At 44.4% G+C, this 27,688-nt stretch overlaps 1 protein-coding gene across 1 annotated transcript in view; it reads left to right on the top strand.

Annotated features, from left to right (window-relative positions):
- Positions 1–27,688, top strand: part of fam13a (family with sequence similarity 13 member A) — a 131,708-nt gene that overhangs the window by 22,374 nt on the left and 81,646 nt on the right. The window contains exons 4-6 of the mRNA XM_042336444.1: positions 7,498–7,669; positions 11,523–11,670; positions 24,501–24,599. Coding sequence (XP_042192378.1) covers positions 7,498–7,669; positions 11,523–11,670; positions 24,501–24,599 — 419 coding nt within the window. The remainder of the gene's footprint in view (positions 1–7,497; positions 7,670–11,522; positions 11,671–24,500; positions 24,600–27,688) is intronic.

The raw sequence follows: 27,688 nt of genomic DNA, 5'->3' as shown, positions 1-27,688 counted from the left end.
AAAATTGTTTTCCATTTGCATGGTGTCAAAGATGCATTTGTAATGCACTTAGTCACAACACAACTAATATGTGGTTTTGTCCTCTCCAATTTGCCACACTCATCTATTTAGTGCTTTTCAAGGAGGCAGTGAGTGATTTCACACAGCTCCCAGACAGGCCAAATCTCTCCTGATTATTTTATTTCTCGTGAGCGAGGCAGTAAGTACAGCGTGACCACTTCACTGCACTCCACTCGACAGCGTCGGCGGTTGATCTGCTACAAATGTACTTACTAAAGGTTTGTTGACTTAAACAAAAAAGAAAAGTATGTCTGGGCAGGAAATAACTTGAGTTTGCGACATGCAGTGCGGGAGATTTCTTATTTCGTGCCCCAGTAGATTTCTGGCATGTGAATGCAGAAGTCTAGCGGAAGTCCACTTCAGCTCAATGGAAATCGCCGTTGCGCTGCATAAATGAAATAAATGAAACAATAGCTCAGAGCACTGCGAGGCACAGTAACCTCGCACTTCCATTCCAAACGTGTGTGTGTGTGTGTGTGTGTTTTTTATTGAAAAGAGTTTAGCTTCGGATGGTTTGAGGGCCGTGACACTGTTTATTTAAATCATCAGTTTACTCTGGAGGCTTTTCTGAATTGTCATGTGGGAAAACAGTGGCAGGTTTTGGGCAGTTATATTGTTCAACATCAGCAATTTCGTATGGTTTAATGAAAGCAGTGCCTTGCCTTCTGACATCTGTCAGTACAAATGAGTGCCAACAGAAGTGTTTGCAAGCTGTTCTGCAGGAAAACTTAGGTTGGTTGCCAAACATCAAATGAGTGGTGACCTTGTTACAGAAAGAGAGAACAAAACAACAAATCAGTATTGCTGACCAAACTTGGCAATGAAGCTGAATTTAAAGTTAAGCCCGAGCTTTAAAGGTTTGCATTGTTCTGCACGTGCACGTTTCCCTGGGAATGGTGCTGGTGATTAGGGGAGGGGGCGGGCGGGCGGGCGGGTGGGTGGGGAGAAGATGTGAAACTATGCCATTGGTTTGTCACGAGCGTTTACTCTTTCCTGTTTATTGCGGAGTCCTTCAGTGGAGTGGTTAATGTGCTCGCCTCGCACGCAAGAGGAGCCGGGTTCGATTCCCCGGCTCGGTGAGGCCTTACTCCCCGCGCCTCTGTTGACCCAGCAGTAAATAGGAACCCAGTTGTTAAGTCGATCGGCCGATCGCTTTCTGTGCGTGATAATCCCTCCCGCAAAAAAAAAAATGGTCGCTCAATCCACGACTGTTTGTGGGACACTGCGGCCGTGTTTCGCCCCACAAAACGCACAGCCAATCCACTTTACAGTACATATTCCGTGAAGCGCTTTGAGATGTCTCAAGCAAGGTGATAAGGTCCTATCTCAAATCCAAAGAGGAATATTACTACACGTTGGAGCACACAGATAACCTGCTGACATTTGCTGATGGGTGCTTCTCGGGCTGGAGTCGGAGCCAACAAATGGGCCACTGGAACAACAACAACAACAACAACTTGCACTTATATCGAGCCCTCGGTACCAGGGTAGCGTCTCAGGATGTGACCTAATGACCTGGAAGCCTGCCATTTTAGCACGAGTGGCTGAGCTGCAAGCCAGCACAGCGAAAAGGATCCACCAGGCAAACACGTTAGAAGTGAGTTCGCGCTACAGTGCAGCGCATTATAACAGGGCTGGACTGTAAACACCTCGGGAGGCTTAACACGCGTGGAAAATGGACAGCCGGACAGCGGGAGCGCATCATGTTGTAAAAACAAATCAACTTTTTTTAACTCTTCCGCTCGGCTGTTTTTTGTCCTTCCTTTCTGTTCCCCGGTAATTTGCCGATCTGGAATTATCGAAGTAACCTGTGGAATTTGTCAAGCGCCCTCCCACCCCAACACACACACACACACACCTGGGAATAGTTGTGTAGTTGGCTACAAAAACAGTTACTAGACTTGACAGTATAACACATAGACAGATCACTAAAAGGGTTTAAACTTGTGAACATCAACAACAACAGATTACATTTGTGTAGTGCCTTTCACATCAGGAGGACGTCAGTTAAGACCAACTACTCGCATAATACTTGATTGTAACGACTGTTTATTTTCTTTCCTAAATGACCAACTTTTCCTGGGGATAAGAGCACAGAAGAGAGAACCTTACACAATGCAACACCGCATAAAGCTTCAGAGTAATTACTGTTCAGTTTATTGGTTTTGTAGATGAGCACCCAACGTTTATTTACACAGAGAGATTGGTGGTGAGGACAGCGGCTGGAAGAAGAAAGGTTTCCGTCTTTTCTTGCTCACGTGGATATTCGGCTCAGGAAAAAACAACCCATAGAAAGACCAGCAAAAGAGCCTGAGTTTTCGTTTGTTGAGACTAACTGATAGCACAAGCCTCACAAGGATCGGCTAATGTACCATACCTCAAAAATAAAACAAGGTATTCGGGAAAGAACTAGACAAGACTCGACCTCTCTCGCTGCCAGACAAGTTGGACGTGTCCCAGATAGACCATTGCAAGATGAACTAACTGATTTGCGGCAGATAGTTTGATTGTAAGGACGTTTGCAACAGTTACTACCTTCGATTACCAAAGTGATGTTGGCATCATCCTAACCTTCTAGTCAAAGCAGTGGAAGAATTGCACTTGGTGTTGAGATGGAGACCAAACAACTATAAGGCAACATAAAGATTCAGAACAAGATGATCCCAGACTTTTTATTTGAGGAAAGTCGGTGCAGAATGAATGCCTGAGGCATACCCGAAGAAAGTTGTCCTTCCTTCTCTTTGTGAAGGTTTGCTGTTCAGAGAGTGTTTACTGAGAGGGTTAATCGGTATTTGAAATCCTACCATGTATGAATAAGAAATTCCCTTTTACAGCAGTGGGCAACAGCCTTCAAGTGAACTTTACAGTCATAAATCCTACCGCTGGGAAGTAGGGTATTGCTTGTTACAGCTGTGTTCATTTGTGTTCAATATATCCAATGACAATCAGCAGAAGAGCTGCACACGAGTGCGAAACAAGTCAAACTTTAATGGTATTTTGGCTTTAGAATGCGTCAACTAGTCAGCCATCATGACTCAGTTGCCAACTTCAGGACTACCTGGACATCTCAGGCTGTTGTACAGTTAATTTGGAGAATCTAGTTTGACTAATGCAGATTTTGACAACTTCAACGAGGATATAAAGTGCATCATTTCAGTGACGGTGACCTTGCACGGTCTTGCTAATTATAACCAGAAGTGATTATGATCAGGTCAGATGAAGAAAACGTTTCGTAGCGGTGGTGGTAAACAAAAAAAATGCACAATCACATGCTTGGTCGACTGGTTTATGATACTCTAGGTTTAGTCTGTCCCACCATATGTTGCAGTTGTGCAGTGGAACAAAATAGTCCAGGGACGGTGCATCGTGTTCTGAGTAAAGTTGTTTGCTTCTCTCCAGTTCCTCAAACAGATCCTGATTTGAATAAATAATAATCCTTACATTTGATACAGAGCCTTATCACGACTTCGAGATGTCTCAAGGCGCTTCACAGAATGTACCGTAAAGTGAATTGACTGGATATTTTGTGGGCGGAACGTACTAGCGGGTGATTGTGTGTGACATGCAATTTGTCAGATACGTGCGGAAATTCATCACCAAGCTTAAGAGTATCCAAACCAAACTGAGAATTCCGGGATCATAGAATTATAGAGCGCAGAAGGAGGCCATTCAGCCCATCGTGCCCGTGCCAGCTCTTGAAAGAGCTATCCAAATTAATCCCACTTCTCTGCTCTCTCCCCATAGCCTTGCAAATTTGTCCTCCCCGAATGTCTATCCAGTTCTCTCTTAAGCACGGCGATGAATTTCCACATGTATCTGACAAATAGCTGACATACACATGGGTAATTGTCAGATTGTTGAAGGTCCCGTCCAAAGATCATTACTTGAGAAGTTTTAGAGGAAGATAAGTACTTGGGAAGTGATGGTATGAAGGAATATGAACAAAAGCAGGGAAAACACGTTGGGAGAATTCCACAGAATTTCACAGACCTTGAAGAGTTCTTACTTGATGCCCACTTCTATACGTTTTCTATCAGAAATCATTGGACAGTGATCAGAAGTGGGAGCAGTGGTTGTTTCTCTTCCCTCCGCTCAAGAGCGCTGAATCATTTTGCAGTGCCTCTCTATGGTGGGAATCCTGTAGCTCAGTGGTTAGAGCACTCTCCTTGCACTCTCCTGGGTTTGATTCCCGGGCAGAGCGAAATGGTCGGCAAGTTTCCTTACTCCACACGCCTCTGTTTACCAGCGGAACTGTTTACTAGTTCCAAAGGAACCCGGTTGTTAGTCGATTGGCGGATCGCTTTCCCGGGGTAATAATTCCTCAAAAAAAATAATAATAATAAATCGATCACTTCAATCCGCGACTATTTGTGGGACACTGCTGTGCGCAATTGGCTGCCGTGCCTTGCCCACAAAATATCATCAACTCACTTTATTGTATGTCCTGTGAAGCGCTTTTAGACGTCTCGAAGACGAGATGAGGCGCTGTATCATGTTCAAGGATTATTACTATTGTCCCCAGCTGTGATCAGTGAACTCAGCACACTCCAAGGGGACCTGAATGTGGATGTGGGACCTTCCTGCTCTGTATGAGTCCGTTTAGCATTGAGTAGCCACTTCCCCAACTGAGTCACTATGCGAGAGCCTGTCTGTGTGTGGTCCTCGTAATCTGACTGCTTAGAGCTGGAGTAGATGTACAGTCCTGTGAATATAGGGAAACAATGTTCGTGCCAGCGAAGATCTGTGGTTTCGGTCTTTTCACAAAAATCCCGAAACAATTGTGTCTTGTTGTGGCTAAACAAATGCAGTGCTCTGAAAATACTAGTGATAGGCTGTTTCCTCATGAAGCCATTTCCAAGAAACTGTGAACACTCTGAAAAAGTAGATAATTTTGGCCCGACGAATACAGCGTTGAATGAATGTCTTTGTGCCAGAGCTTACTAAAGCCTTTACGTTTCAATCCCTCGGTCAGTCGGGTTGATCCTGTCGGTCAAGGTCATTCATTCATTCATTCATTCATTCATTCATTCATTCATTCATTCATTCATTCATTCAATCCAGTCGGTCAGTTGGTCAGTCGGTCAGTGAATGTTTGTGGTTTTGTGGATTCCTTTCTGGAGTTTAGGTCAAAGAGGCTTATTTGAAGTCCAAAATCGTGGAATTTTATTCCTCTCTCCTCTCTCCCCCAAGTTCAAAGGATTTATTTGGAGGTGGGGGGTGGGGTGGTAAAGTTGTGGTTATCTGCCATGTGCATTAATACAGGGTCCTTACTTTACCAACGTCAAATCCCATTAACAAAACAGAACCAAGGGCAGTTGCATGCTACTGGAGTAGTTTTAAAGAATATATTTAATTTTTTTATTTTTATAGCAGATTTTTAATAATAGATAATAATCATTGCATTTGACGTAGGTGTTAGCCTGGCTCACTGGGGAGCCCTCTCGCCTCTGAGACGGATGGTTGTGGTTTCAAGCGTATCATCGTGGGACTGACGGTCTAAGCTGACCCTCCAGTGCATTGCTGGAGGAAACCTGCAGTGTCAGAGATGGTGTCCTTAAGATGAGATGTTAGATCTCATCTGCCTGTTCAGGTGGATAATAATAATAATAATAACAATTTGCTATAGCGCCTCTTTCCCAGCTTCGAGACGTCTCAAAGCGCTTCACAGGATATACCGTAAAGTGAATTGACTGTGTGTTTTGTGGGCGAAACGCGGCAGCCAATTGCGCACAACAACAACAATAACAAGATTACATTTGTATAGCGCCTTTCACGTGGGGAGGACGTCCCAAGGCACAGCAGCGTCCCCACAAACAGCCGTGGATGTTAAAGATCAAGAAATCGGTTGTGCAGTATGAGAGATAGTACAGTATTATTTCTTGAAGTTTGGGACTGCCTGGAGAGATGAACTCCAGCACTCCATTCCAGCTCTACATATACCTACGTTCTTTACTGACTGTTGCTGGAATCAGGAAGCACACGTCTGTCTGAGCGCTCGCTGTTCTTCAGCACAGACAATGCGTTCCGCACCACCTACAATTAAACCGTCTTGTGATGAGAGTACAGGCCAGCGTCGCTGCAAGAAATACCACCGGAGATTTTCTCGAACTTCAGTATTATTGCTGTTTATCTGGTAGCCGGTGGGCAGATTCCCGCTCTGACACGATAGTCCTTTCTTTTAAATTGAAAGTAAGCAAAACTAAGGGAGAGTGGATGGAAACGTACTCAAATAAGTGGGTCACTTTCGTTTGGGAAATAATAGGAACAAAACTGACTCTTTAGACCTTATGCAAATTAGCCAATTATGCAGGTGTAAAGTTCCCAATTAAGAAGGCTTGAATGCTCTTCATGGCTTTCAAAATACATAATTGTACATAGTTAACACTAGGCTTGATTTCAATGTTCTGGTTTCCGCTTGGGTGGAATTGACATAAAAGGAGTGTGTTGTACCATTTATTTTTGACTGAATTGTCTTAGAAATATTTAAGATTTTAACACTACGACGCACCTTAAAGGCTCTCATCCAGTGAGTCACCTTGAAGTGTAATGATTATTGTTAATTCAGAGTAGCACCACTGCTAGCCAGCCCCGACAACATCTCACAAATCATAGTGAGATGAATGATTTGGTTTTATTGGTGAATAATGGAATTTTGTCTTCTGCACCTCCCTGCCTCTGCAGCCTCTGTGTCCTCTCACGCACCAGGCTCGGTGACCCTATCACCCCCCCACACCCCATCCTCGCCCGACTCCACTGGCTTCCCATCACACAAAGGATACAGTTCAAGATCCTGGTCCTCACCTTCAAAGCCCTCCACGGTCTCGCTCCTCTCTACCTCTGCGACCTCCTAACCCCCTACCAACCCGCCCGCTCCCTCCGCTCAGCCGGCTCTGGCCTCCACCCTCCCCGATCCCGACCCCCAGCTCGGGGCCGAAACTCTGACTGTCCAGCATCTTGGGAACGTACTCCCGACTTGAAAGGTGCTACACACGTGTAAATTTTTGGTTGTTGTTGCCTGACATAGACTAGTGGGTCGGTGGGGAGAGAGTGAGAGTCTACAGGATGCAATAGTTGAGCAATACCACAAAACCTATTTTGAGATTGGGTTCATGGTATTGGTCAATTTGCAGAATTCCGCAACTCCCGGCTAAGTGCAGATACGGCCATATCAAAGCGTGACCGCTATTTAAAACAAACGGAAATCATTATGAGCACGAGGATGGTACCAACTTCGGTGTCCAGTGAAGGTCGTTTTCGGCACCGCCTAATTTTCTATTAAAAAACAAGGCAGTGTTTTTTGCTTTTGCAGTCGATGATAGAAATAGATTATCATAATAATAATAATCTTTGCATTTGATGTAGCGCCTTTGTCACGATTGACTTCTCTGTGTATTTTCTGCATTCGTGCATTCCATAAATAGTTCTTTTTCATTCCAGACCACAACGGAAACCTAGAAGAACTCAAGTACCTTATAAAGCAGCTTCCAGACATTAACTACTGCCTGCTGAAATTTTTGTGCCATTTTCTAACGCAAGTAGCTATTCACCATGAGGCCAACCGAATGACTGTTTACAACCTCGGCACAGTGTTTGGCCCCAATGTATTCCGGTAAGTCATTGCTTTCGATGCGAAACAGTTGATGCTGTTTAATTTTAGTTTCAATATTGCCAGTTTGGGATCTAAAGGTATTATTAGATAATCCCAAACCCTTGCACTCCTCTGGATCTGAATGGGATCAAAGTGATACCATTAAACGAATCCCTGCGTACCTCTGCTGATTAAACTGGAATTACTGTCTGTTGACCGAGTGGTCAAATCGTGAGGCTTTCTGTCTGTGTGTGTGTGTGTGTGTGGAATGGCTGGTTGTGTAGTGCTGTCCTTTGTGAGGGGAGCGGGCGTGTGGTGGGGGCGGGAGGGAGGGGCGCAGGTAACGCTTGCGAGGGCTGAAGGCAGCTGAGGAAAGGGGGCAAGGTGAAGGGGTTGGTGGGTGAAGCGGGCGGGTAGCGGGGTGAAGGCCAGACTGGAGTCAGACTGGATCCACCTCCAGTCACGTGCGCTCAGCTGCTGGAGGTGTCATTAGGCCGTGTGCTTGCCCGACCACTCCGCCCGAACCAGCTGGGCTCAGGTGCTGCTTAAGCATCAGCGGCTATCCACAGACCCCAGGACAAGGAGGTCTCCGCGAATCGATGGCTTGACGTTTGCTCCCTGTGGTTAAACCCTGACCAGGCTCTGACCAGGTGCAGCTATTTGCTTCTGTCAGGAAAGTGATCCCAGGAGATCCAATCGCCAGGACACCCAGAAATGTTTGATGGATTTAAAGGGCGGGTGGAAAGGGAATGGACGACAGCAGCAGCTGGAATGTTTGCGTTTGAACGGGGAAGGGTTCCAGAGGGAGGAAGGTAGATTTTAAAAAAAAGAAGACCAGCGGCAGTTGAAGGGACCCCCAGTTTGTAAGGAGGGACGAATGCAAGAGGAGAGGGGACTCAGCGCGTTCAGCAGAGAGGCTGAGCAAAAAAAAAGCACTGCCTCGCTCGATCGTGGGGGGAGAAAAGGCAGAGATCAAAGAGTTAGCAACTGGTAAAAGTATAAGTGAATTAGATCGTAAAAGAGTGACAAAACTGTAAGGTCTGTAAAAGCTCCGTGGATGGCAATGCACTCATGGCTGACATGGAAAGAACCCATCACCAGAAACGTATGAGAGACAGACTTGATAACCGCAGGCGACTCAATCCTCTTAAGTAAGATGCTCACCATTTACTCCTATTTCTTTCCATAGGCAACAGTCATTGGGGATATTAGTTGAAATGAAAGCTATTTATTCTGTTGGAACAAAATATACCCAATCCGTTTTTTCTTCATCTTCGCCACATCGCTCAACATATAAAAATGCCTTTAATTTATTTAATACGTACGCAAATTAGGCAAAGGACTTGGTGGTAAGCTCTCAAAGTACCCAGTAAATAAACTGCTGTGGTTTGGGCAGAACGGCTTCTCTTTACAAACAGAATTCACAGAGAGTTACAGGATTTAATATAATTGGAGGCCTTTTTACTTTGGAAGTTATTCCAAATGGAATAGTTAATCTACTTTCAATAACGGAAGCTCGGGTGCCAGGCTGGTATTGTTTAAACGTGTTGACGTCCTTCCAACCTGAAAGCCACTACATAAATGTAAATTTGTATTGCAAGGATTAAGAAATAATAATAAAAAAGATACAGATATATATACATAACGGCGAAGAATGAAAGCTGTTGATTCTCTCTCCCCCACCGCTGAAAGGGGGGAGAATCAACACTTTCGGCTTATCGTTAGCCGAAGGCTCAGGGTTTGTGCGACAGCGTATTAGCGTTCCTAAGCCGCTGAGTCAAAGGGAAGCACATGCAGCTCGTTTGCGTTTGTGACTGCATGCCATTATTCCAGGAGAACAGCTCGTGATGCCCTCGACGTACACGTTGTACATATTAACATTTCCAGCTAAGTCGCTCACTCGTGAAAACGGAATGTGTTTGAAACCGATGCCGTTCTGCGGGTGACTGGGACGCTGCTGTGCGCGGTCGGCTGCCGCATTTCGTCCACAAAATACGCACAGTCAATTCACTTTACAGTGTATCCTGTGAAGCGCTTTGAGACGTCTCGAAGACGTGATAAGGCGCTATAACGAATGCAAGGATTATTGTTTTTATTATTATGGTAGTAGGAATAGTCTGAGAGCACCATAACTTTCACTTGTCCCTCCTTCTCGGTGAGGAAATGGTTCTCATCTGCTAAGAGACAGAGCTACTCCATCCGATTTTTTTTAATGAAACTGTTTGGTATATATCAGCGTGACCTGACATTGTGCAGAATAAGTTCCAGCTCCTCTTCCAGTTTTCTCCTCATCACTCTTGAAAGTACTGACTTGTGGTTCACCCTCCCAAGAACCCATTCTTCATGTGGAAACCTACATAGCGAATGTCGTGTAAAGTGGGGCCTAACCTGCCCTCTCTATGTCCTTTCTCGCAGTGGTGTCTGGGCTGGCATCAGGAGCAAAACCCTTACTAGTCTCCTCTTTCATACAAAGAACCTCGGGCTGATTGTAGTACCCAAAGGAAGGCAATAACTCATTGGAGAGCAAAAATTAAACACAAGTCTCATATATGATGCAATACAAATTAATAATAATAATCCTTGCATTTGATATAGCGCCTTATCTGACTGTCCAGCGCCTTGGGACTTCCTCCCAACATGAAAGGCGCGATACAAATGTAATTTTGCAGTGTATCATGTCGTTGAGACGTCTCAAAGCACTTGACAGAATATATTGTAAAGCGGATAGACTGTATATAGTGTGGGATGATGAGGCGCTGGGATGGTGGCCTAATTACCCATTTTGTCTTATCAGTTAAAGGTGGTGCAGAATTGCGCAACATTTTGGGTTCGCAGGCTTAATGTGGAAGCTGGCTTTCTGCAGTCCTGAAGAACAAGCCAAATTCAAGCCGAATGAAAGAATTTTCCCCAATTCTGACCAATCTTAAATTTCCAAACAAAGTGGCCCTGCAGGCAAAAATCAAGTCGCATATCAGACCTCTGGAGCTGTCCTGGTCTGCGAGGATGGATAGTGGTACAAACTGAGATTTTGAGGACCTCAAGCTCTGAATATTTGATTGAACGTTTCAATAATTGATAGAATATTCAACTATTTACTGTAGACGTGCCGTACGTGCTGTGTAATCTACACTGCCTTATTTAATTGCAAATCCTGTACGTCGCAACGTTCTCCTAGCTTAACATCATCAATGCTTTCATCCCCTTGACTACGCTGTTTAATATTTTTGGCATTGTTGACTGTTTTTCTTCCGTAGAGTGAAACACTTAACAATCGGGAACAAAATGTTCAGCGGCGAAATGTTCAGAAATAGAGGCAAAGTGGCAGAGGGGCAAGACAGGGGTGTCGAGGGAGGGAAGGAGTTTAAGGCAGACTAGAATTGAGTAAGGGGAAAAGTTCAATAAGTTTGTTGGCACCATGAGAGATTCGAAACTGAATAAATCCTTAAACTGTGCTCAAAGCTGTTTTAGTCTATGTAATCCATCCGAGTGAAGGGTCGGGGGGAGACGAGGTGGGTGCCAATAGTGAATGCCATGATGATGACAGGGTCAAAGTGATCAATTTGTGTGGTTTTTAAGCTCGAGGCGCTATTACACTGTGAAAGGAGTTGAAATAGTATCAGATCTTATCATTACTGAAATATTATTTTGTAAATATCGTGAGACGCCGTGAGTCACGGGATTTCTGGAAATGCGCCCGACTCGAATAAGAAAATAACTCGCATTAATCCTGGCTCAAAGCTTAACAGGGCAGACTGTGCTCTGATTTTTCTGACTTGGTTAGTTTGGTCCAGTGGGTATAGTGGATAAATAGCTGCCACTGTGTATTATATTTGATACTGTGAGTAACATGCTTCCATTTTGTTCTACCCTGCAGCGTTTCCCCTGGTTTTGAAGGAATGAAAGAGCAAAATATTTCCAACAAGCTCATGGCCAGCATGCTGGAAAACTACGACTTCTTCTTTGAGAATGTGAAAGATGCAGACTCTCCCCCTGCAAACCAAACTAAGCTGATAGTTGTTCAGGTAAGTGCTTTCAGTCCTACAGGAACGCACAACTAATGTTTGTTTCTTGACCATCTGCGAAGAAACATAGAGAAACATAGAAATGTACAGCACAGAAGGAGGCCATTCGGTCCATCGAGTCCGCAACGACTCCAGGGGAAGCAGATCAATTCAATCCCATTGACATGCTTTATCCCCAACACGCTCATGAAATGTAGAACACAGGAGCATGGAAATGTACAGCACACAAGAAGGCCATTCGGCCCATGATATCTGTGCCGGCTCCTTCCAGTCGAGTAGAATTTTCCCAACTTTCATTTGTAAAGAATTACTATATTCTGGAGGGATGAGATCGGAAGGATCTTCTTCATCTGAACAAATCTTGTGATCTTTTAAGAAAAAGATTGAATATTTTTCCGACTGTATTTTTCACTGAATGAATACTAAGGGCAAAGTCTGGATCCTGCCATTTATCAAAACAAATCTGTAGGGATCATTATTATTCATTAATTTTTTTATATAATGATAAAAGTAATAACAATAATCATCATCGACCTCGCAAGACCGCTATAGTTCCATCTCGCCAACCGAATAACGTGTCTTGATTGAATATTTCTTCATTGATGGCCCCACCATCAACATCACCACTCAGTATTCATCACTACTGGACACAACAACACTGATTTAAAACAGAATCACCGAGACAAGTGTGAACGTTCGATGGGCCACTTCTTGAAGGCCCCACAGGCAATGGGTTGATCTAGAGGGTCCCATTTCTAAATTCCACTTGTTTCTCACAATTCCAAACCCTTTTACCATCACAAATCCATTCAATTCCCTGTTGAAATGGTTCAGCTCTGTAGGAATGCACCTCAACCACACCACATTGGAACGCTACTTGCTTGACCTAGTGTGCCTTTTTGATTCCTGACATCAACCATCTATCGCTGGTGGTAGGTGCGTAAAGGTAGTTTTGTGTTGGTCAGCTTGAATTATTGGAGGAGTTCTTCCTATCTACCTGGACAGATTTAAATCTGTCCCATGCATTATACCGTCTATATCTATTTCCTTGACCAACAACAACAACAACATGATAACTGGGCAGGAGAAGTAAGACTCAGTTATTTAGCAATTATTAAGCAGCGATAATGGATGTCATTATTCTGCTTTCACAAAGGGAAATGTAATTTGGTCTTTCGAACTACCTTAGTTAATGAATAAACTGATTAATCTGCACTCCTCTAACATTATTGCAGTCAGATATGCCTGTTGTGTAGATAATAATAATCCTTGCATTTGATATAGCGCCTTATCACGTCTTCGAGATGTCTCAAAGTGCTTCATAGGATATGCTGTAAAGTGAATTGACTGTCTATTTTGTGGGTGAATGTACCGTACGTTCAGTCTCTAGCAATATTTAATCATTTACCAGCTACACTATCACTCAGTGCTCGGTTAATCAAGGGTCATTGTGTTACCATGAGCTCCTGTGTCTTGTGTTGGAATGGTGTAAAATGAAGTTACGGAACGTGGAAAGTTTTGCCACAATCTGGAAGTTGTGTGGATGGATGCCTGTTTTCTTGTCATCTCCTGTCTGCTCCATCGATTGTTAAAACAGACATTGCTTCACAATCCTCGTAAATGAAATGCAACTTATCGTATACTCTGCCTGGGAACCAGTGAAGCGAGGTGGAGAATGATCAAAGAATGCAACGGAAGTGCATTTCTTTTAACTTAACGCTACTTTAGGTGCCATAAAGAAGTCAAAACAAATTGTGGTGTCAGTAAAGTTATTTGGCCCTGACAACACAGTCCCCTTTACAGCACACCACAGATCATTTTGACTGTTATACATAAAGATCTTTAAAGTCAAATTTTGCCAACATTCACCATAAATTCTGGAATTACCCGCCTCGTTCCCTCCGCCTTGGCCCCTCCTTGCCCGTTGTCAGATCATGCCTGAAGACCTTCCTCTTTGACCGTGCCTGTGGTCACCTCGCATCTCTCCCTGACTTGACTCAAGCTCTGCCACTGTTAAGCGCTCCCAGGCGCTACCTCGCGTGTAGGGTGCTGTATAAATGTAAGTTGTCGTACCTCCCCCTTGGTTTCTTTTGCGATTGTCATTCGGTGAAGTTTAATTTTCTTGGGAGGACGATGGCGACGGTGGTGGTGGTGTTGGGGGGGTGGGGGCGGGGATTAATTGATCCAGGTTTTTTATTTTTGTGATTTTTAAAAAAAAACGTATTAGGCCACTTGACAATTTAAATGGGCCGCTGCTACTTTGCCTCGACGCTGCCTGGTTTGTTTGTTACCCTGAGCTGAGGAGAACACAACCATGGCAACCTTCCAAAAGCAGGAAGCCAAAGAGCTCGACGCTCCGAAAGGCAATGTGTCAAACTAACATTGTATTGTTCGGTGTTGCTTGACTGCATTCCAGACGTGACATTCCAATGGTCCTAAAGGGCCTGGAACAATCAGCATCGAATGGGATATTTCATAATTTTGTACTGGTACATAGCCCGAGCCAGGCGGGTCCGCAGTTCTCCAGAGAACTGCTGATGACAGACAGGCTGGCCAGTCAACAACAAGGACGGAGTAAACACTAGCGACCGGGAGCCATTCCTGCTCAGCTCCCGTTAACCCCAGCCAGCCAAGGCCCTAACGTGTAGGGTGGTCCCAGCTCGAAACGCAGCAGGAGAGCTTTTAACGGCAGGCATGCTCCAGGAATTTAGCCGGTTTGAACGCCCGAGGGCAGTGGAACTATCCGTTTGGTTTGGCTACGTTTAAGCCTGACGATGAATTTCAGAATGTGGCAGATACCCGACTCACCAGAAAAAGCATGCGTCACTTTGTGTTTCAGTGGGGGTGTCTTGCTATGTTTGGGTTAATGGGAAAAGTAGATAGGTCAGGTGGATAAATTGTTTAAGTGTCAATAGAGAGATTTATGCCGAATGTTACCAGTGAGATATGCATGTGATGTAAAGATGAATAATATTTCTGACTGGCACACATGTACGGGTTGCATGACTGGGTGCCGAGTTAAATGGTCATTTAAAGTGCTACTCAGAAGAACAATCGCTGAGCTGCCTTCAGTGGGTCTGATGGGGTTCACATATTATTCTCGACCCGGCACACATCTGGGTCAATTAATGAATTAATGAAGACCAACTAATGAGGGCTATTGACGGTGAGATGTCCACCTGCCTGAACGTAGGTCCTGATAAGGCACAGTTTGAGCTTTTATTGCCAATGGGGATCCAGTGCGTTGAAGCTCGGTTTATTGTGTAAATAAAAATGATGTTCATGTGAGGAGGAATTGTCAAAGCGCTTTTCAGGATTTACCATAAAGTGTAGTGACTGTGCATATTGTAGTGAACAGGGTAGCAAATTTACTGTGTTCCACAAAGAGCCCTGATGTGAACGACTAATATTATTTGGGGGATTGTTGTCCAGGACACGTGGAGAAACTCCTATCGCTTTTTCAATAGTTTTGTGAGGTACATAATGTCCACCTGAACAGACAGCAAACCGATTTTATGTCTCTTCCAAAGAACATCACTTCTGACAATGCAGTGTTATCCCCTCCAGCGTCAGCCGAGACTTTGAACTCAAAGTCCCAATTTAATCCTTTATAAGGTTCTGAATTCCTTATTTCTATTCTACCCTGAAGTGACACGTTGATGTATTTCCTCACAAGCTTCATGGGAATGAGAATTAAAAAGACATCACATAAATGTCTTCATATAACTGTGTTCAAATTGCTTCCATTAGACTCCTTCCTAGACGCTATAATCAAAGGCAAGGATTATTGGATTATTATTCCTGTACTGTAGAAGTATGAGGGCTCAGCCAAGCAGTTCTGTTGACTTATACCCTGAATATTTACTGAGGGAGTGGTAGCAAAGTTTCAATGTAGTATTGAAACTTCTGTAAGATATTTGAGAAGTGTATGCTCCAGTCAAAAAGAACATTTTTGATGCCAAAAAGCTGCCACATTTTATGTGGATTCAGTTTTGATGCTCGGATGCTGTTCAAAATGGTACTGCAGCCAATCCCAGATGGAGCTGGAAAGATCCTCGGAAGGTTTGCAGGGACCCAGAGCATAAAACAAAGATTCTGTCGTACACATTCACATCTATAACCCACTTTGGAAATGTGGAACTGTGTAAAAGGAATTTTCCCCCAAAATGTGTTTAACGTGACACAGTTTGAGTGGCAACTGTGCAATTAATCCTCCTGCCATCCAGAGTGAACAACAGCAAATTATATAGTGCCTTTCACGTTGGGAGGACTTCCCAAGGCGCTGGACGTTCAAGGATGTGCACCCGAGCTGGAGTTTGGGATCAGGAGGGTGGATGGCAGGAGGGATGGGGGTAGGAGGCTGACCGAAGGTGCGGTCGAAGAGGAAGGTCTTGAGATGGACCTTGAAGGAGGTGAGGGAGGGTGCCAGACAAGGGGACTGTGGGATGGAGTTCCAAATGTTAAGGGCAGAAAGGCTGAAGGCCAGACCGACGATGGTGTTTAATGTGGAGCCAGAGTCCGCCACGCAGAGCCTGCGGGCAGGCCGGTGTGGGGTTAGCAGGGCACGGAGGTGGGGTGGTGGGGGAGCAAGGCCATGGAGGGTTTGAAAGCGAGGACGAGGATCTTGAACTAATATACAAATATACCAACTTGCTGAACATAATGTAAAATATATACAATATAGTGAATGTGACAAACCAACTTACTGGATTACATGATGTACACATATGTAATATAATAAATGTACCAAATATACCAACTTACTGAAGACCAAGTGTACGGCAATTGGTATGAAGCCTACAAATGCTGAGATGGAATCTCTTTATCGCCGACACGCAGAAGTCCTCTCGAGGGATTGATTGTTTTGCCACTAATGGCAGATAGCTGGCCGAAGTGATTTATAATCAACATTGTTTGGAACAAGTGGTGCATTAAAACAATATGTTCTTTTTCCCCACAGATTCAATGTAGAGTCGGTTGTTTATCGTTGTTGCTAGCTTCATGAAATCATTTGCGAACTATGCACAAATATTATGGTAGGAAGAAGAAAAAATAAGCATTTTTTTTGAGCCGAAGACAAAGGTTTGACTACGTTACAAGACCTAAAAAAATTAGCTTCAGTTTTAAGGGTTTGTGAGTTTGCACGTGGGCATCTTTCTGTGTATGTGCGTGTTTTATAATAATAATAATAATAATAATAATAATCCTTGCATTTGATATAGCGCTTATCACGTCTTCGAGACGTCTCAAAGCGCTTCACAGAATATACTGTACAACTGACTTCAGTGCCCTTGAACCTCGTGTGTCAGCCCGGCTCAGTGGTGGCGCTCTCGTCTCTTGAGTCAGAAGGTTGTGGGTTCAAACCCGTGTCTGGACTTGGAATCACATAGTCTAAGATGACACTCCAATGCAGTGCTGGATCGTCAGAGATGCCGTCCTTCAGATGAGACATTAAACCAAAGTCCCATCTGCTTGTTCTAGTGGACATTCAGGATCCCATGGCACTCTTTGAAAAGGGCACGGAGTCTCTCCCAGCATCTGGTCAACAAATCCCCCAAATAAAATTGATCACTTACTCCATGGCTGTTTGTGGGACATTGCTGTGTGTAACCGGCTGCCGTGTTTTGCCCACAAACTACAGTCAATCCACTTTAAGTATATCCTGCGGGACATTTTGAGTCATCTCAACTATGTGATAAGGCGTTGTATCAAATGCAAGGATTACTATTATTGATCCAGGAAGGAAAGGCAAAAAGCCAGAAAAATTGCTTTCCAGTATCTTCTGTTGGAAATTGATAGTATGTGGGTATCATGTGGAACAGGATTAGGCTCTGTGTCATGTGCCCAATTAGGTCGGCATGTACCATCTTGGCTGTTTTCCAAACTGAGCAGTGTCTCTGATTCCAGGCGTAACCTCGCCATGTGAAACTTAATCAAATGAAAAAGAAAACTAAATAGATGTCACAGCACCTTACAGAGAAATCACAGCATCGCCCAGTTCCTAAATCATACCACTCCCAGAAACTCCTCTCAGAAAACTGCCATGTGAGGTCATTTTTCTCGCATTTTTTTCCTCGTTTTGGTACAAGCTATTTCACATGAGAAGATATCATCGGAATTATGTGAACAGTGCTGGATGCGACTATAATTGCCCTCGCCTCTGTTTAAAAACACAATGTTCTGAACTTGCCCACTGTTTTACGGAGGCGTTGATGACTTGCATACTAGAAATTCCTGACGACATTGCTCCTTCACCCACATGTAAAAGCATAAATTCAATAACAAATGGATCGTTAAGTGGAGAGGCAGAAACCTTTCATGTGGTAATCAGTTTAATATCCACGACCATCTGTGCAGCTTAGCTTTTGTCAGTACATTTTCGAAAAGCATTTTCATATCGGATACGGCGTTTTGCATTCATCCAATGAAGTGGATGTCGTGCAATTGCTTATTGTGAAATTATTTCCATTGTCCTGGATTGGACCCATTGTTAACATAAATCCTGTACTGAAACCTGTGGGACTAAACTATTTGTGATTGTTCATTGGTTTGCTGTGCTGTTGTGGCCTTTACAGCCGATGAAAAAGGCACATTCCTCATACGTTCTGTACCAACCATAATACTTGGTCTAAGTTTGATCAGCTGTTGCAACTGATGGTATTCGTTTTCAAATTAATACCGACACTGGTTTTAGGGAAATCCTCTTGGATCTAGACAACTATGTACAGGAATCCCAACAAGACGGGGGAATTGAGTCCATCAGGACAAGACGAGTAGGTAAGCCGTTGTTGACGGATAATAATAATATTCCTTGCATTTAGCGTAGCGTCTTATCACATCGTTGAGACGTCTCAAAGCACTTCACAGGATAAATTGAAGAAATCAAACTGATAGTGATAGTGGGTTTTTTTTTGCTCTCTCTTAAGTTTCTTGTGGTTTCTTGTGGTTGCCGAGTTTAAGGTTTACTGTGGAGTATACAGAGGGTTTTGCCAGCGAAGTTCTCATGGTTCTCACCTCCACCACCTGCCCGACCTCCCCCTAAAACTCTCCGAACCCGTACGCAATCTAGGCGTCAGGTTCGACCCCCAATTATCCTTCCTCCCCCACATCCGGTCCCTCACCAGCACCAACTTCTTCCACCTCCGATACATCGCCCGTCTCCGCTAATACCTCTCCCCGAAAGCTGCTGAAACTCTGGTCCATGGCTTTGTAACCTCTCAGCTGGACTATTCTAACGCTCTCCTCGCCGGCCTCCCCTCCACTACCATCCTTAAAATCCAGATTAACCATATTTAACAAAACTCTGCCACTTGCATTCTCACCCGCACGAAACTCCGCTCCCCGATTACCCCAGTCCTTGCCAGACTGCACTGGCTGCCTGTCCCAGAGAGGATTGACTTCAAGATCCTCACACTTGTCTTCAAATCCCTCCACTCCTCTGCACCCCCCCCAACCTCTCTATCCTCCTCTCTCCTCACAACATCGTGCCTTCAGCCATGATGCCCCGAGGCTCTGGAACTCCCTTCCTCACTCCCTTCGCCTCGCCCCCTCTCTTCCTATTTTCAGGGCTCGGCTGAAGAACTTCCTTTTCGACCGTGCCTTTGGTCACCTTCCTCCCCCTCCCCCTCCACCCGGCTCGGCCCCGGGATCCGTTACTGTGAAGCACTCTGAGACGCCGTCCGGCGTGGAGGGCGCTATATAAATCCAAGTTGTTGTTGTTGAAGTTGAGCTCCTATGATTGTGGGGACCACTAGCAACAATTTTGGGCCTGTAATATCTCAAGGAACTTCACAAAATGTTTGTAAAGTGTAGTGACTTTGTAGGAAAACATGGCAGCTAATTTGCGCACTGCAGTGTTCCGCAATCAGTCACAAAGCAAATGACCTATTTTATCTAGGGATTGTTGGCCAAGGCACTGGGATAAACTGCTTTCTCTTTTTGAATAGTGCCATGGGATCTGTAACATCCAAATGAACAGATAGATGGGACCTCAGGTTAACACCTCATCTTCAAGAGTGGCATCTCCAGTAATAGAGCATTCCCCGAGCTCTGCACTAGATTGAGGGTAGACCATGACCTCAAAAGTTCTGACGTGGGTCTTTGAACCCCCAACCTTCGGACTCAGAGGGAAAAATGCTACCAACTAAGCCAGTCTGACAGCTAAAGATAGTTGGGCTGTGGCCCTGTTCAGCCTTGGGGAATGACTCCTGACTATGGAGAGGAATGATTACTGATTGAGCCAAGCTGACGCCATCATTAACTGATGGGTGCACCAACTACTCATGAGTCGTTGGGTGTTATACATTTAAGAGACTGAGAGACGTGAGAGTAGAGCCAACATTGGAGATTCAGTGTTCGACATTTGGGAGATTTAACGTACCGATGTTCGCCTGGCTCAGTTGGTAGCACTCATGCCTCAGTCATAGGTTGTGGGTTCAAGCCCCATGTTGGGATTTTGAGCTCATAGGCTGACACCCTTGATGCAGTGCTGGGATGGGTGGGGGGTGGGAGCACTGCATTGTTGGAGGTGCCATTCTTTGTGTGGTCAACCTACCCTATCGCCCATTCTTTCTCAGATTTTTATCTAGTTTCCTTTTGAAACCTAATATGGATTGTGCCTCTACCACCAGAAGCAGCCTTTGTAGTTTCCCGGCGCAAATGTTGCTGTTTTCCTTCAGTCTGCTCCTATTTTTTCTCTGGTCAAGCAGTTCCCCACTGAAGCCATTAACCCTGCATATTTTTTTCTTGGGCCTCGCTTGGTCGGGTCCAGGCTGAGGTTCGCAAATGAACTAACTGACAAGGATGAAAAAGGACCTGTTGGTGCTTCTGCAGGCTTATTAAGTTTGTATTATGTAGAAATTATATGGCAAATACAGACGGATGCCCCGTCACCCTTCACCCCCACAAATGACGGGTTCCGTCCATATGTAAATCTATCTAAATATAGCACCTTTAATGTGGGGTAGCATCTCGGAGCGTCAAGAGGGGTAGGAACAGACCTCGAGAGACCAACGGAGAGAGACACATACACACATACAAACGCAGAGAAAGAAAGAGAAGCACACACACACACACACCACCCCCCCCCACACACACACACACACCCCACACACACACACACAGAAGGACAGAGAAAAGGCTGTCACTGTGAAGGGGGTAGAAAATAATAATAATAATAATCTTTGCATTTGATATAGCGCTTTTCACGTCTTCGAGACGTCTCGAAGCGCTTCCCAGGATATGCTGTAAAGTGAATTGACTGTATATTTGTGGGCGAAACGACTGTTTGTGTGAAAAAAGACTGCCTGTCATTCTGTGTTATCATCATGATAGTGTAGCTTCTGGCGGGAGAAGTCTCTGGGGAGTACTGTGTATTATACAGTGTGCTGTGTTGATATAATGTCCTCCACATTGTTTCATCTCCACAATGTGGGTTGGCCTAACATAGAGTGGGTATTCGGTTCCATGCTGTACTCACGTCTGGACAATTGAACTTTTAAAACATAATTGAACGTTTTATCAGTGGCCCAGGGCTATTTGTTTCACTTAACTTCAACTGATTATGACACCGCGTGGGAAGGCTTAATAGAATTACAGGTATGTATTCTCCTTCCAGTCATGAGATAATGAAATTCTCTCATTATTTACAGCCAGAGATTTTGCACAAGCTATCAATCTCTGCTCCTCGAGACTAGACTAAAAACATCCTTGACTGTCTCACTCCAGACCACCCGTCAGATACCAGTAAATTGTTGCCAAGTAATCTACTTTACCTGCTGGTGCACAGCTTCTGTTAAGTTCCCAACAACAGACGCAAAGCCATTGTAATTAAATTGTAATTTATACCTGTTTTATTCTGTGGGTTTAGAGACTTGACATTTCCACCAAATTGGAGGCAATCCTGCGTTCCAAACCTCCAGAGTATGTACGGTGCCTCCGCACATCCAGAGGGCTCCTGCAGCAAATGACCTTATGTGCGCGTGTCATGTCAATATTGTCAAGTGGAGTCCTGTAGCTCAGTGGTTAGAGTACTCGCTTTGCAAGTGAGAGACCTGAGTTCAATTCCAGGCAGAGGGCGAAACCTCGGGCAAGTTTCCTTACTCCACACACCTAATAATAATCCTCCAAAACCAAAAATAAAAATAAAAATTGGTCATTTTCAATATACGACTGTTTGTGGGACATTGCTGTGCGCAATTGGCTGCCGCGTTCGCCCACAAACATACAGTCAATTCACTTTACAGTGTGTTCTGTGAAGCGCTTTGGGACGTCCTCCCGACGTGAAGAGCGCTATATCAAATGCAAGGATTATTATTATTATTATTATTAAAAGCAGGCTCCAGAGGGAGACGGTTGAAGTAGGAAGTGTTGATTCTTTCAAACACAGATTAGAGAGTTTTCTTTTAGGAAACAGCATTATGGGATACAGGACATAGGTAGTTTGGGACATATGTGCAGGCGACCGCCAGGAAGGTGGAAGGCCAACTAGATGCATTTTAGGTCTTGCATTTCTTATGTTCTTATTAAATTCTCATCCTAACCTTTAAATCCCTCTGTGGTCTTGCCCGCCTCTTCAGAGACACCGGCCTCCTTCACATCCCCTGCCCTACCTACCCCACCATCAGTGGTCAGACTTTCAGCCTATTTGCCTCCGTTCTCTGGAACTCTATCCCGGAGTCCCTACAACTCGACCCTTCCGTTGCCTCTTCAAGGTCTGCCTCAAGACCTTCCTCTTTGACCACGCCTTCAGCTATCTATCGGCCACTGTGGAAAATGTGGTGGAGTACCGTAGCGTAGTGGTTATTGCTCGTGCGTCGCAAGCGAGAGGACCCGGGTTCGAATCCTGGGCGGGGCGAAACCTGAGGCAACTTTCCTTACTCCGCATGGCTCTGTTTACCTGGCAGTAAGTGGGAAACCAATTGTTAGTCGATTGGCGGATTGCTTTTCCGGAGTAATAATCCCTCCCCAAAAATAAATAAATAAGTAAATATTTTGGGCACTACTCTGTGCAATTGGCTGTCGGGTTGCGCTCAGAAGAAACGCAGTCAATTCACTTTACAATATATTTTGTGAAGCGCTTTGAGACATCGCAATGACATCATGAGGCGGTATATCAAATGCAATTGCCGAACTGTGCTTTTAGTTGCAAACTGTGTTGATTTTGTTGTACTTTTAATTCAAAGAAAATGTGTGGATTATCTGTATTATCGTGGATTATCTGTAGAATATTCTTCTGGATTTGAGGCTGTGTGGCGAAGGCAGATAGACATTCTAGTTTTATTCAGTGAAACTCTGGACCTGAAACCCTGCTTGCCAAAGAAATTTTTCCAGCAGAAACTTCATATCTGTAGGTGGAATCAACCAAGGACACTTGGAGTAAAGAACATTCCACTCTCCTGGTGTAATCTGTTGCTTTTGGAAGAAATTGAGAGGAAAGTCCTTGAGTTGTGATGGACTATATTTGAGGAGTATGGCGTTGAGATCAAAGCTAGCTCTGCGAATTGTTTGGCTGGAATCCAGCGTTGCTGATCGTCCAGCGGTCCTCGGACTGGTTGCAAAGACTCATTTGGCAGCTGTCTCATCAGGCTCCAGCATAATCCTGAAATAGATTTGGTACCGCACTTTCGAGAGGGAGCGAAGTCCTCAGCTGCGGTACAGTGAGAGTTTAATGTAGGAAAATCAATAACAGCTCCATCTTGGGGCCATTTTAAATCTCCGTCTCCTCTTTTTGGCTATTAATATTCATCGGTTCAGTGTGCCTGCTGATATTTACTACCTTGCACCCAGTACTGCTGCGCTTCCAAACTATTGTGAAGCAGAGACCGTAGAATTCTGTTAAGTCGCTGAAGCCGAGATAGTCATGCAGATTCACCACTTAAGTGGTCCACACAATAACCCAAGTTGTCAGGTACAGCTGCTTGTACACATATACAGAGTTATAAAAATAATTGCTCCTTCATTTCATGCCTGTTTTGGGGACACTGCTGAGTGCAAATTCGCAGCCACAAATACAAATTGAAGCCACTACACATTACACTTTACATTATATCCTGTAAAATGCTTTGAGGCTTCCTCCCCACATGAAAGCCATTATATGCATGATGATGATGATGATGATTATTATTGTTGTTATATTTGGGCCCTTCTCTGCAGATAATGCAAAATATTGTGTCTCTTGCATTGTGTTGTTACTGCAATTTTATCTCCTGGGGAATGAATGCACTGTTGGAAGAGCACAGCAGTCTCCGCTGTGTCTTCATTAGTGAATTACATAGCAACCAAAGGATTGTGCTTCTGGAAATTGGCCGCTAAATTTGCTTGGACAGTCACTGCACTTGACGATAATTTCTATACAGAGTTTTGAGGCGTTTCACCATTATTGGCAAGTATATCAGATGTTAGGATAATCGTAATTTTTTTCTTCTCCTCACATGAATTGTCTGACCTCAGTATAATGATACCATGAAAGTTAGGACGATGAACTGCGTGACTTGAGACATCAGTCAATTTTATCATATGAAGTTTTGACTACTTGTACTTTCTTATATTCTGAACTAAAACCTCCGCCCTCCCCTATCCAGACCCCCAGCTCGGGTCCAAAACACTGACAGTTCAGCGCCTTGGGACGTCCTCCCGAAGTGAAAGGCGCTATACAAATGTCATTTTGTCGTCGTTGTTGTTGTTAAACCTGCTACACTTACAAGATCAATGCACAGTCATTTTTATCTGATTGCAGTCTTATCATTATTCTTAACAGAAGGGCGTCCGGTTGTGATCTGGAGCTTGTTTTAATTCTGCACTAATTGTTCTGTTAATATTAATACTTTCAGGAAGCCACGAGCGAACTACTCTTCCCAGTGAGGCCTTGTCCAGTCCCACACAGCGCTTTAAATACAGACACACCGAGACCACTGCCAAGGAGAAAGAAGGTACGCTTGATTTCCTTGTAATTGCTACCCGACCGACGGAACATCATCTTCTCACACTTACGGCTTTGTCTTCGTTTTTTACTGTGCAATGGTGTGAACCCCTCATTTGCTCAACAACGTGATAAGGCGTTATATCAAGCGCATACTATTATTAGGGGTTATTACAACGGGTTTGCCTTGCTCTTGCTACCATGAACGTGACTCATGATTGTGGTGAATTATTCTGTGAAGAATCCAGTACCGGAAGGGTTAAGACTGGGTTAAACTAATGGAAACTCAGGTGACCCGTCTCGCTTTTCACTCCGTCAAGGTCAAAATAATGGGAAGTTATCAGCCTTTTTATAGAGTTTGTGCCGTGAAGCTATATCTGGAGCAAATTATACTTATTGTTTACCAGAAGCCTGTAAACAATTTACGCTCTGTTCACAGACTTTTTTTTTTAACCCATTTATACTTTGGATCTTTTGCTAATTGTCTGGTGGAATGCAGGGAGTGTACAGGCTCTGATAGTCTTAAAAGATACTCCACGATTTAGCGATTGTGAAACCCGTAGGAAGAAAGGTCACGTTCACAAATCGGCTTTGCTGGAGGCTGGTCACGTAGGCAAAATTTATTTCCCGCGGATAAGGAAATACTCCTGTATTTTATGGGCAGGTGAAGCTAACATTTAAAAGGCGTAGAGGGGAGATAGTTCACGCCCTCGCACTGCGGTTGCTGTGTTGAGCTGCTTCAGATCCAGTTAGAGGGGAAGGGGCTTACGTGCAGCATAAGTGGAGTCCTGTAGCTCAGTGGTTAGAGCACTCGCTTTGCAAGCGAGAGACCTGAGTTCAATTCCAGGCAGAGGGCGAAACCTTGGGCAAGTTTCCTTACTCCACACAGAGCCTAATAATAATCCCTCCAAAAAAAATAAAATAATAAATTGGTCATTTTCAATCTACGACTGTTTGTGGGACATTGCTGTGCGCAATTGGCTGCCGCGTTCGCCCACAAACATACAGTCAATTCACTTTACAGTGTGTTCTGTGAAGCGCTTTGGGACGTCCTCCTGACGTGAAGAGCACTATATCAAATGCAAGGATTATTATTATTATTATTATAAGTAATCTGTGTCGTTGCTTTCTGCTCTGACACTGGACCATATGGTAAAGATCAAAAGCTAGAGTTTGGAAAATAAGTGAGAGAGCGTGTGGTTTATCTGGTGTGTGTGTGTGTGAAAGAGAGAGAAAGATAATTTAACTGTATGACAGAAATGCATTATTAATAATTAATACTTTTAGGGCACTACTGTAAACTGGCTGGTTTTATGGGACCCTCTCTGAATTGTAGAATTAGCAGTTGACGTAAGCAAGGCCAGTGTAATGCAGCGGTGATTGATGCTGCCTTCGGGAAATTCCGTGCAAACGTTTTTTAATCTCTTTAAGAACATATTTGCGTAGCTGCAATTAGGAATCACAAACACACTCATTTGAATGTGCGACCCCTCCACTGCTAATAAACCATGTGCTGCCCGATAAAGGATGCATGTGATGTTTTGCACCACCGCCTACGCTACCGGACTCGAGGAGTCCCATAGCGTAGTGGTTGGCGCTCTCACTTCGCAAGCGAGAGGACCTGAGTTTGTTTCCCAGGCGGTGCAATACCTTAGGCTAGTTTCCTTACTCCTCACGCCTCTGTTTACCGAGCAGTACGTAGGAACCCGGCTGTTAATCGATCGGCGAATTGCTTTCCATGAGTAATAGTCTCTCCCCAAACCCACCACCCCCCACCACCCCCAAAAAAAAATTTGGTCACTCAATCCACCCACGACTGTTGGTGGGACACTGCTGTGTGCAATTGGCTGCCGTGTTTCGCCCACAAAATACACAGTCAATCCTCTTTAAATATATTGTGTGAAGCGCTTTGAGATGTCTCAACGACGTGATAAGGAGCTGTATCAAATGGCAGATTATTATTATTATTATTATTATTACACGGCAACCACAATTATATATTAATTGAGCTCTCTATATTAATAGTAACCATGCATCAATGTACCCGTGACCTGTGAGGCCAGGTTTGCTGTACCTGTTAGGCCTTTGGCTTTTTAGGGTGTCAACACCTCCACAAGAGTTCACAAGACCCGGGGACAAAGCGCAGTAGCACTGTCCACAGAAGTTGTCGCTCTCCAGTAACGGTAGGTATTTTGTGGGAGCGATGGCTTGAAATTGCACTTCCTGTGGCTGTGTAAATAAGTTGTCTTAAAAACGTTTGCTGCTTGCATTGACCTTGGGGGCGGCGGTGGGGGAGGGGGGGGAGGAGGGGCGAGAAAGCTTACGATTTGAGCATTAGCCAAGATCTAGGAATACCAGCATTCAAGAGGTGAATGGTACGTTCCAGTACATTCGAGCGCCCCTTGAATGCCGAATAAACGTGAATCTCGGGCTCCTGTCGCCACGAAGGTGTGAGTCGCCAGTTTGAGAGAGAACAACTAGCCTGTGACATTGCCCGTTTTCCCAAGGTCTTGGTTGTCATCGGCTTCATTCGGGCGGAGATGAGGGTGCCCCGAGTCTATCTAATGGCGAATGTAAACGAAGAGCGGCTCCCGATACTAATTGAATAATCGTGCAGCTTGGTTCTGAGATCTATTGGAACAAAGGGATTTCCACGTGAATGCAAAATACCCCCTCATCAACGCGTGACTGCCGTCCCCAGCGTTTGAACATGATGGCTGTAAGGCCCGCTTGTCGGGAGTTTGCAGCAGTTTGAAACAACATTGAGCGCTACAACCTTGCACAAAACTACAACCAGGCACACGAGATGCTCTTTCCTTCTGTGATTTCCAGGTTTTGGTTCCTCGGAGGGGAGCAGTTATGCCCAGTTTGTTTGGTGCGTAATCGTTGTGAAATTTCAGGGCGGGCCAAATTATTAGTAACTATAATCCTTATACTTTATGTAGTGCAGGCTGGGATTTTATAGATTCCCATCTTCTGCCTTATAATCCTAACCCTAACCCTAAGTATCTTATAGTAATTGTATCTGATAACAATCCCTCAAGAAAAAAAAACAATAATAATTTGGTCACTTCAATCCATGGCTGTTTGTGGGGACGC

This window comes from Callorhinchus milii, unplaced genomic scaffold (genome assembly GCF_018977255.1).
Source record: "Callorhinchus milii isolate IMCB2004 unplaced genomic scaffold, IMCB_Cmil_1.0 Scaffold1, whole genome shotgun sequence".
Classification (NCBI taxonomy): domain Eukaryota; kingdom Metazoa; phylum Chordata; class Chondrichthyes; order Chimaeriformes; family Callorhinchidae; genus Callorhinchus; species Callorhinchus milii.
The sequence above is the reverse complement of the archived record's forward strand: the minus strand, read 5'-3'. Positions and strand labels throughout refer to the sequence as shown.